This window comes from Cygnus atratus, chromosome 19, assembly GCF_013377495.2.
Source record: "Cygnus atratus isolate AKBS03 ecotype Queensland, Australia chromosome 19, CAtr_DNAZoo_HiC_assembly, whole genome shotgun sequence".
NCBI lineage: Eukaryota > Metazoa > Chordata > Aves > Anseriformes > Anatidae > Cygnus > Cygnus atratus.
In genome coordinates this window covers 6,193,974-6,204,790 of record NC_066380.1, presented here as the reverse complement: position 1 = coordinate 6,204,790, position 10,817 = coordinate 6,193,974, and the positions used below count along the sequence as shown (strand labels likewise).

The 10,817-nt window shown below is 41.7% G+C and overlaps 1 protein-coding gene across 2 annotated transcripts in view; it reads left to right on the top strand.

Annotated features, from left to right (window-relative positions):
* Positions 1-3: 3 nt before the first annotated feature.
* NUP188 (nucleoporin 188) overlaps positions 4-10,817 on the top strand; it is a 28,429-nt gene continuing 17,615 nt past the window's right edge. Inside the window, exons 1-15 of one of the 2 annotated variants that reach the window (XM_050714627.1) lie at positions 4-75; positions 2,184-2,238; positions 2,838-2,911; positions 3,509-3,593; positions 4,285-4,365; positions 4,831-4,875; positions 5,482-5,574; positions 5,713-5,832; positions 6,250-6,461; positions 7,237-7,351; positions 7,864-8,064; positions 8,795-8,884; positions 9,440-9,505; positions 10,038-10,157; positions 10,685-10,811. In XM_050714627.1, coding sequence (XP_050570584.1) covers positions 50-75; positions 2,184-2,238; positions 2,838-2,911; positions 3,509-3,593; positions 4,285-4,365; positions 4,831-4,875; positions 5,482-5,574; positions 5,713-5,832; positions 6,250-6,461; positions 7,237-7,351; positions 7,864-8,064; positions 8,795-8,884; positions 9,440-9,505; positions 10,038-10,157; positions 10,685-10,811 — 1,510 coding nt within the window. In that variant the 5' untranslated portion in view covers positions 4-49. The remainder of the gene's footprint in view (positions 76-2,183; positions 2,239-2,837; positions 2,912-3,508; positions 3,594-4,284; positions 4,366-4,830; positions 4,876-5,481; positions 5,575-5,712; positions 5,833-6,249; positions 6,462-7,236; positions 7,352-7,863; positions 8,065-8,794; positions 8,885-9,439; positions 9,506-10,037; positions 10,158-10,684; positions 10,812-10,817) is intronic. The other variant, XM_035555371.2, reaches the window with a different exon arrangement.

Here is a 10,817-nt window from a genome sequence, read left to right as displayed (position 1 = left end):
GGCGGCGGAGAGCGCCCCGCGCGGCGGGTCACGTGAGAGGGGAGCGAAGATGGCGGCGGGCGGGCTGTGCGCGAGGTGCGGGGACGCGGCGGCGGCGGCGGGAATGGGGGGGGGCGGGGGTGGGGGCCGGGGCTGCGCGCGCGCGCGCGCGCGCGCTCGCTGAGAGGGAATGGGGGGGGGGGGGGCGGCGGAGAGGGGGGGGGAGCGGTGAGGGGAGGGTTAACGGGCGCGGGGCCCGCGCCGGCATGGCCACGCCCCTTTGTGCGGCTTGGCCACGCCCCCGCTGCGTGGACACGCCCCCGAGTGGCGAGGGCACGCCCCCGCGGGCTGGCTCCGCCCCTGAATGTGTGGCGTGGCCACGCCCCCTGCAACACGGCCCCGCCCCCGCCCCTCACCTCAGGGCTCCCCTGAGGGAGCGGGGGCTGTGGGGCGCCTCCGCCTGTGGGGGTGTCTGAGGAGGTCCCGTCACGGCTTTGGCTGGGGTGCTCCCCGTTCAGGCTCCGGTGCCAGAGCTCTTCGTGCTCTCCTTCAGTGCGTTGAGGCTTTTTTGTCCAAAACAGCCAGCGGGTGTTACCAGTGATTTATATTTTTAGTGCTTTGTGGTTCTTCTGCCCTGCGGTACCATGAAAGACGGAGTGCTAAGTAGCACCGCTATTTAAAAGCTTCAGCTGCCAAGCTGAGTTCGTGATTTGTGCAAAAAACCTGAGGTGTCAGTCAGGTCTTGGTGCGGAGCGGTCCTCACGGAGAGCATAGAGTTCAGAACTTGGCTTCTCACTTTTTGGAGAGCTGTGACTATAAAACCCAAATAGCAGCGGTGTGGAAGATGTACAAAGGAAGCTATTTGATGAACCCTTTCTTCAGTGATCGCTTTAGAGTAGTGCCTTTGTTTGCTTATTTGACATTTATTGTAGCATTTTTAGACTTGTTTGTCCCTAGATGCCTAATTTTTACTAAAATAATGCCTCCTAACGGGACAAGAGCACCACTGTTACCTCACACACACAGAGCTTTCCTTCCCCAGCTGTCTCGGAGTCCAATTAACGAACTGGCAACGAGCACTGGTCTGTTGTAACCCTGGGTTAGGAAGGAAGGGAAAGGAGCGGGGCTGGCTCCGCTAGACTGCTGCTCTGTCTTGCAAAGTGAATTTTGTTAAAATTCAGTGGCCTTCTAGCGCTCCGGGTGGGCTGGGGAGGCTGCACCCACAGCTGGCTGCCGGCTAGGTCAGGAGAAGTCCTGTAGCTCTCCCGCAGGCAGGTGCATCTGGCGAGGAATTCGGGGGAAGAAATTATGTCGACAGGTGTAATAAAAATGATAGGTTTTATAAGCCACTGAAATGGCACCGTGTGTCAGAAGTGCCAGGTGACTTACGCTGCCACAAGGAGTTATTTCAGTGCTGCCAATCTAAAGACAAGTTAATGAGTGTGCTTGCTTTCATAGACTGTCTTTTGCGTGGGGAATTGTGGCGTTTGACTCCTGGTTTGTATTACACTGCTAACAGTCATCAGTTTGCTAAGTTCCTGAACTACTCCTGTTGGCAAGCATTCTTTGCAGAGCTGTTGTAGGGAGACTAACCTTTCTAGATACATGTGCTAGGGAGTGAATTTGATCTTTATGTTTTAGCACAGGTTGTTTTTGCTACAAATTTCACAGCAAGCAGGAAGAAACAACGAGCTCAGGATGAATATTTTGATGAGCAGAGGCAAATACTCTGTCCTATGGAAAAGTGTTGCATTCTTTCACTTCACCCAGTTTTATATTCCACTTTGAGTGAAGGTGGAAAGTGTTAAAGAAGGATTTGTTTGGAGTATGGCATCAAATGAATCTGAATAAAATTGTTCTGTAATTTAATTGTTCTGTACTTTAATTAGGTTTCTTTTTTATAACCCCCAAACATAGAAGTAGCAAGATCAGATTGAGCTGATAAGCTGATAGAAATAGGATACTTCTTTGATATGAGGTTACAAATTTTGTTATATCAGCAGTCACTCTTTTGGTCTTTCCTGGGTTCTTCCAGCACATCTGAAATTGCTCAACTAAAAACTAATGTCCTTTAATTAATTTTTCTTATAGCTTATATTGCATTGTGATCTCCAAAATAGTTTGAAAAGGTGCGTGCTAAATTGAAGCCTGAATTGGTGTTGATTATTAAAGCGTTCTCCACCGTTTTTTTTTTTTTTTTACAGGAGCAGCAGAGAATTGTGGACAATTCTCCTGGGCAGATCAGCTTTAAGAGAACCAGTAAGTCCATGTCTTGCTAAGCAGGTTTGCCTGTCACTGAATGGACTCCGTGGACAAATACATCATTTGTACATCTGTTTGAATATGAGTTTTGCTGCTTTTCCCTTTTCCTTGGTGGGATTTTTGTTGTTCTTTCTCTGCTACTTGTTTATTCTTCCACTCCTTGTTTATAGCTGCTTCATGAACTGCTGCCTGGAAGGGTGTATGTGAAAAGCTGGTGCCCTTTCTGGAGTGGACACAAGTGCTACTTTCTAGACTGACTGCTCTGGGGTATTCATGAGTGGTACAGCCTGCTTCCTTATTTTCTGGGACGGAGCCCGTGCTTTCAAGAATGTGCCCAGAGGTTGGAAATGCAAACGTGTCTGAACCTAGTCCGTTGCCTCCTTTCCTCTCCCTTCCCAATATTAGGCAAGGCAGCAAGCTTTCTCATGCAATATACACCTTGAATCAGTCTGAATCATAGATGCTGTTGTTGTTTGCCTTGTGTTCTTGTCCGGTTTTGGTGGTGGAATGTCCTTGCTTCACTTAAATTGAACAAATCTGATACTCATTGGTGGATGTTGAGGTGTCTGTTCAATAGTATTTGGTTCTCTTTTCAGGCACAGATTGCAGCAGAACTGAACAAGCACTGGCAGAGGTTTTTAGAGGGACTTTCATACTACAAACCTCCAAGGTATGGTAATTGCCTGATTTTAGAAATTAACCTTTAAAACGGGATCTACTAATAAGTTGAGGAACATGTTGAATATTTCTCTCTTATTAGATAAAAACAGATTTTTACTGTCTTGCCTTACTTGAGATTTCTGGAGAGGAATACCAGTAGAAAGTGCTTAATCCAAATAACATTTTGTGGCATGAAATAAAGATCAGAAAGAAGTAACAGCAGCTTCTGCTCTCATTACCGGTGTTAAGTAGCTCTTAACCCTTTCCTCTGCTGAGTTGCGGTGATCAAGTACAAGTGTGCAGCCTGCAGAGAGTTGACTCCTCTTGACACTTAGTCATGCCGGAAAGATAACCAGACTCTCTCACTGGAAAAGATAGAATGAATATAGCCTGTGTTTATTGTAATAATAAGATAGTGAACAATGTTGAGTATTATCTGGTAGGAAGATTACTGAATAGTGCTGTATGAAGCATTGAAAGGCCACTGAGAGGAAAAAAAAGTGTCAAGTTCAAACTGATAAAATTGAGAGCTTTGAAATTAAGCCTCTTCAGCTCATTCCTTAGTGTTGCTCCATTTTTAACAATGAAAATTTCTTTTTTTCTTTAGTACAACTTCAGCAGAAAAAATAAAAGCTGATAAAGATGTAGCTGCTCCACTAAAAGAACTGGGTCTGAGGGTCAGCAAGTTTTTGGTGAGTGAAGATGCTATCCTGATTATTTTTTTTTATCCCTGCACTTGGATTGCATTGTTGTTGGGATTCTGTTATTTAAGTAAGCTTCGTGATGTTGAATAGAGGCAAACTTAAGTTTCTCTCAGTTAAAAATAATCTAAAGGATGTTACAAGTACCCATAGGAGCTCTAGGTCAACATTTTTTTAAAGTTGTTAGTGGCCCTGAGTTGCTTCAATTTTCCTGGTTAACAACCCCTCCTGCCGGAAAGGGGTTTCAGCTTTTCAAAAGCAGTCACCCTCATCTGGTCTTGGGTTCTTTCAAGATATCTGTGATCGCTCAGCTAAAACCGATGTCCCTTAAAGTAGCTACCATGTTTGAAAATACCATCTGTTTGCTGCAAGATTATGTTCCTTCAAGCCAGAAATTAGAATTAGGTGACTGGTGGCTGTACCTTTATTTAAATGACTGTTGTGCTCCTTTCACTGAAGTTAATCTGGCTACATCTAAATGACATCAAAGCTTATATATTTTTCTTTAAATGGAACTGCTAACTTGAACAAGTGTCACCCTGGAAAGTAAAAAAATTCTATTGGTGTATTTGGGAAATTATTTATTCTGAAGAGAAAGGCTGCGTGAGTATTTGGAGAGAATCTTTGTCTTAAATTAATTCACTTGCCTTTTATTCACTTTAGAGCATCTCTTTTTTTTCAGGGTTTGGATGAAGAGCAAAGTGTGCAGTTGTTACAGTGTTATCTTCAAGAAGATTACAGAGGAACAAGAGACTCCCTGAAGGTCCGTAGCTCCCATTTATTTTCTGTTCACTCTGCATCTCTCCTTAGTACCAGTAATTTGTTGATGAATTGTGGTCACATACAAGCCCGAATTCTGACTTGAAAATGACTTTGTAATTATTATTCTCTGAACCTGCAATGCTCAAGTGCTGCTTTACAGAAATGCGATAGCAGATATCTAAGCCTAGTGTTCTGGTACCTCTTCCTGCTTGAATCTCTCTGCAGGGATTCAGCTTCTTTCTCTGTCGCAGGAATACAGCAAAGCTACAGATTTGTGAAGGAGAGCGAGTAGAGATGAACAAACAGATAGTTATTAATGAATGTTTTGACTTTGTACTTTTGGAATCTGTCTTTCCAAAGCAAACAGAAAAATTCTCTCATTTCTTTCAGTCTTTTTTTTGTGAATATTTTGTCAGTTGATATTTCTGCAGTAAATAATTGTTTATTTTGTGCTGGTTTGCTTTAGACAGTTCTTCAGGATGAAAGGCAGAGTCAGGCTCTGATGCTGAAGGTCAGTCACTTCCGTTTGTATTTTCTATTGATCTGAGAACCAACTTTATTTCTGTGGATTCAGAAACCTTGGAATAATTGAAGTATTCCTTCATATAACGAACAAATTTTAGAAGATGCTTCTGAAATAGGGATGGACATATACATATTTGAGCAGTGTTAATAGTTGCTATGGAAAGGAAACTATAGGCTCAATGTCAAGGAATTTAGCTGGTCAGATGTATGCTCCCACATTTTCCAAAGCTTGTAGGCTTGTGTGTTGCTATCTGAAGTGACAACAAATAGAGAGTGATGATCACAGCTGGTAGAGATTACTGAAGATTAAGAATGGGAGGTGACCTCTGTATCTTCTTGCATTCCTTTCCTGAGTTTTCTCAGTTAGCAGTGTAATTATAGACACGTCACTATGGGCATTGTTTATTGAATTCTGTAAAGTTAATTAATTTTTTTTTTCAGATAACTTAAAACTGCTTAGTTGAAACTCCATCTGTAGTGTTTGAGCCCTACGTGTTCTAGTGCTGAGGGCCTTGGCTGTGTGTGGGGCAGGAAGGTGAATGAGAGGTGGACACAATACCAAACTGATATTGGTGACGTTCTATATTCACAGCTTGCTGACTATTACTATGAAGAGAGGATCTGTATTCTGCGCTGTGTCCTCCATCTACTCACTTATTTTCAGGACGAGAGGCACCCTTATACAGTGAGTACAGGAACCTTTTCCTGGATATGGTGTCATTGAAATAGGCTAAATGCTTAAGTTGCATAGAAGTTGTCCACCTGGGATTGTAAAAAGCGCATAGGTGTGCATGTGAAAAGATCATTTCTTTATTTTTTTTAGGCACAATACTTCCAGTGTGTCGACAAGTTGGGAAAGGAACTAATTCCTAATTACCGGAAACAATATGAAGAACTGTACAAAGCAGAAGCTCCTACATGGGAAACACATGGAAATCTCATGGTATTTTTTTTCATACCGTTCTTTATCAAACTTACAAGGTCTTTCGTGGTGTAGAGTGTGTTGGAAAATGTGTATGTGCAGATGCAGTTAGAACGGATGGTTCTCTTGGTCCAAGAAATATAAAAATTGTTTTCTGTTTAGCAGAACACACTTTTGCTCAGAAGCAAAGCGAGTTGTTCGAAACGTATCCTTCCTTGTAAGAAATCTGTTGACAGCACTAGGCTTGCAGATCCATTTTTGTGTAGCTCTTTACGATCTCTTTGCATCAGTAAACTCTGTATTTATAGTGGCTTTTCCTGCAGTTGGTGCAAACCACTGGCTGTGCAAACTTTGAAATGCTTCAGCATGTCTTGGTTTCTAATTGCTCTGACTGATCTGTGAGCTTCGTGTATGACAGTAGGACTTTCCCTTGTGCAGACAGAGCGTCAGGTTTCTCGTTGGTTTGTGCAATGCCTCCGTGAGCAGTCCATGCTGCTGGAAGTCATCTTCCTCTACTATGCATACTTTGAAATGGGACCAGATGAGCTTCTAGAATTTGCAAAGATGTTCAAAGAACAGGGGTTTGGCACTAGACAAACCAACAGACACTTGGTAGATGAGAGCATGGATCACCTGGTGGATCGTATCGGGTAAGTGAAGTGTATTTGTGAAGTGAGTACAGAACAAAATAATTTTCCTCAGTAAAAAAAATATTTTATAATTCTCTCTGTTGCCTCTTAAAATCATGACTATTTCAAGCTAAGCTAATTGTGATGAAGGTGAAATGTATTTTCTGGTCACATTGGAAGTTTGTGGCAAAATGAAGGTGTGATTGCAAAATAGAGAGGCATCCATATACTAGCTTTAAGCTAGCTGTCTCTGGTGTGAATGGCAATGAAGACAGTGCCACTTGTTCTTAGATGGTCTAGTGGTAAAGCGAAACTGCATCTTCACAGTCCTGTGCTCAGAGGCTGGCTGCAGCCTGCGCAGAGGTTAGCCCTGTACTGTTAACTGTGTTGCCTCAGCACAAGCTATCGTGGGTCTGCTTGCAATAGTGGCGATAATATCTTCATTTTGCTTTGTGGGACATAACTCAAGATGCAGCCAGAAGGAATGAAAATCCTGGTGAGTGGTAAAGACTTCCAAAGGTGGAAAAGCTATCTTGAAATTTCAGAGACTTTTTTGCCTGTTCAACCAGGAATGATAATTTTGAAGATTTTAATCTGTCAGATACTAGCATTTCAAGACAAAATCTGGATAACCTGCTGTTAATTTCATCTTAATTTCTTACTGCTTAAGAGAACAACCGAACCCATGCAAACCAAAAGGTTCTTCTTTGACCATTTATCAATTTCTTTTTTTAAAACTGAGTTCTTAAATGAAGTGTCTAACCTACTTGATTTTTTTCCCCTTTCCTGCTCGCAGCTACTTTAGTGCTCTTATTCTGGTGGAAGGCATGGAAATTGACGCCCTCCATGAGCGAGCTTTGGATGATAGGACAGAGGAGCACAAATTAGCCAATAATTCACATATCCACCAGGTAAAGCAGTAGCGGAATAACCCCTGTTTGGCTTAACAATATAGAACTTACTCTGGTTATCTAAGCAGTGCTGTTAAAAAGATTACATCTGTAAGTTTCTGGTCCTTGTGTTTATTGACCAAATGTAAGAGCTAGCATCCACATAACAATTTGGGACAAATAAGAAAGAGATTAATTCTTTTCCCACTTACATTTGCTTGATTATTTTGAGCCTTTCTCTAAAGAAAGGTGCGCGCAGGGAAGTAGGCCATGAGAAGGGAATGAAACAGAAGATTGTTAGCCTCAGGGCTTTTAGGACAGAGGACGTCTGAGGCTAGAACAGCTGTCAGTCAGTAAACCACACACAAAAACAGACCAAGACTGCAACCATATAATTTGGTCAGTTGCATATTTGAAATAATTATGTGCAAGAGAAAGCTGACTGTTAGCAGGAGGGTGCAATTGGCTACATGCTTGCTGAGCATGAGCTGCTTTCACAGGATCTCACTTGTCTTGCTCTTGTCTCTGTGCAGGAAATGGACAGTCAGCTGCTGCAGTTGGGAGATGTCTCACATCATGCTCCAGTGCTTTTGGCTTGGGCGCTGCTCCGTCATACCATAAACCCAGAGGAGTCAACAAACGTTATCAGGAGAATGGGCAGCAATGCTATCCAGCTGAATGTGTTCCAGTATCTGACGAAACTTCTGCGATCATTGAGCAGTGGGGGCAAGAATGTGAGTTCTTACAGTCATATATGTAAGCTCTTAAAGGCTCTTAACTACTAATGATGTAAAGGTGTCTTGGGAAGTGGATGATTTTGAACCAACTAAATCTGGTTTGAACCGGAGCATGCAATAGAGCATGTTTTGTCATATCACCTTCTTTCAGTGAAGAGTAAAAATCAAACTGATACTAAACAGATTTTTATGATGAAGTAATAACTAAAAAAGAATAATAAAAAAACAACTTTTGTAAGTTGAGGACCTGTATCTCATTTGAACAGAATACACTACTTTAATCACATTTTTTGATTTGCCTCCATAGGTGTACTTGCCAGTGTAGGTCTTGAGTACTAGCTGATCTAACTCTGCACTGTTCCCTGTATATGGTTTCATGAGACAACACAGTGTATGAGGGTAAATGACTTTGTAGGCAGAAACCAGTGAAAGCAAGTCTTTCTGATGTCTCTGAACACTGAATGCTTCTATTTTTTCTGTGTTTTTAATGGTAATGGTAGAAGCAGTGAAAAATTTCACAGTTAGTGAAGTATTTCATGTTGTGTGTGGCTTCAGTCATGACTGCTTCCTATTGTATTGCCCCTTTGCTGACTGCAGCAAGGATATACAATAGAGACAGTTACTCAGAGGTGCCCACAGTTTCTAAAGCGGACTAAGTACTGTTATGCAGTGTGCTCTGTAATTCATAATCTTTCCTCTAATGGTCGTGTGTATTCTTTCTTCCCAGTGTATTGTCAGCACAGCTTGTATGTGTATTTATGGGCTTCTTTCCTTTGTCCTGACATCTCTGGAGTTACATACGTTGGGCAATCAGCAGGTAAGCATCCAATACTCATTGCATCTATTAACTAATTTGATATAACCTTTCATAAGTGATGCTAATTACTTTAGTTAAATTTTAGTGCGGCATTTGAAATAGCAAACTTTGTGATTTAGATCGATCTAAAAGACTGACTAAATGTGCGTTGTGTAAACCAGTCTTCAGAGGTGTTTGCTGATTAATAATGAAACATAGCATATGGAAGTCCTATGGATTTGAAACTAGTTGTTGATGTGTTATTTCCAAAGCAATGGAAATAATACATACTCAGTTTTTAAGTTTAAGAAGATATCGTATAGCCTTTTGCAGATTTAGTGGGCATGTTTGTCCTGGCCAGTCCGCTCCTTGATAAGGAGCATGGCGTTAGACTTGCCATGTGGTCTGAGTTCGTGCGTGCGGTGTGTTTCCTTCTGTTCTGACTAGAGGAATTAGTTCCGTCTTAGCTAGTAAGCATGGAAACTTAAACTCCAAAGATGTGACAGAATTTGGTTGGGATGTGAACCCCCTATGTAAAGTTAAATGTTAACTTCTCTTTCCTCTCTTCCATTGAAGGACATAATTGATGCTGCGTGTGAAGTTCTGGCAGCTTCCAGCATTCCTCAGCTCTTCTGGAAGACGGTGCGTGTGCTGGCAACTTCTTTGACCTACCTTGCTTATAACAAAAACTTGATAAAAGATTCCTTTTTAGGAAAAGAACAGACTGATCATATTTAGTTAGCTCATTTTTAGAAGGCCCTGAGGAGCCAGTGTTCGTTTGTATCGATCTTTGATTTACCTTTGCCCTTTCCTGCCTTTTAGGTACATCCTTGGCTTTACTCTTGAAGGATACTGGAACAAGTTTTAATATAGGTGATAGTTTAAACCAGGGCTGGGATTGCAAAGATTGAACTAACTGCTGGCAAAAGCATCATGCTTATTTTGTTGTTGTTACAGAAATAGGGTGATGTGTAATGCATTAGTCTTACTTCTTGCCTTATTACTTGCACAATGCCTCATGCTTTAGTCTGTACAAGGACTGGAGTGATACTTTTGTGCATGATTGATGTACAAATGTACAACTTAAAAAGGAGCTATATCCTTATGCTATACCGAGAAAGTTTTATCATTTCTTTGTAACAATAAGACATTTATTTTCTGTTTCTACCACCAGGAACCGACTGCAGGTCTGGGCATTATCCTGGACAGTGTGTGTGGGATGTTCCCCCATCTTCTTACTCCTCTCCTTCAGCTGCTCCAAGCCCTTGTGTCAGATAAATCTACTGCAAAAAAGGTACGGAATCTCTCTTGGTGTTTGGGAGATGATTTATTTCAAGACAGGGGTAACGTGTTATGTGATAATGCTGTGTGATTCTCTTTCCACTATAAGTGCATATCTCATTTACAATCTTTGATAAAAGCTTTATGTCGGTTATCTAACACAGGGCACCTTTTAAGTCCTTTTCTGTTGCAGGGTACTGTTTTCTGGCTTTTAGTAAACTCTCCAGCTCTGATGGCTGAAGATAAATTTAGCCATTAATTCTAAAAAAAATAATCCATTAATTCTAAAAAAAATAGATAAATTCTGTCTCGTTTTTCAGGTTGAAAGAAGTTCAACCTTCTTCTTGTGAAAAGTTCCTGATGCATTAGATCAGACTTGTCTGGGCGTGTGGACCATCTAATGTTTTAGTAGGGTTGACATATTAGAAGGTTATTGTCTACATAAGGAAAGCTTGCCTATTCCTGGAAATGACCTCGTTGATTAATTTTTAAGAGGGTCTGGCTCTTTGGCTATGTTGTTTAAGCTCCTTCTCTGCACAGGTATACAGTTTCCTGGATAAAATGTCCTTTTACATTGAACTGTACAAGCATAAACCTCCTGATGTGATCTCTCATGAAGATGGCACACTTTGGCGAAGACAGGCTCCAAAGCTCCTCTATCCTCTCGGTAAGG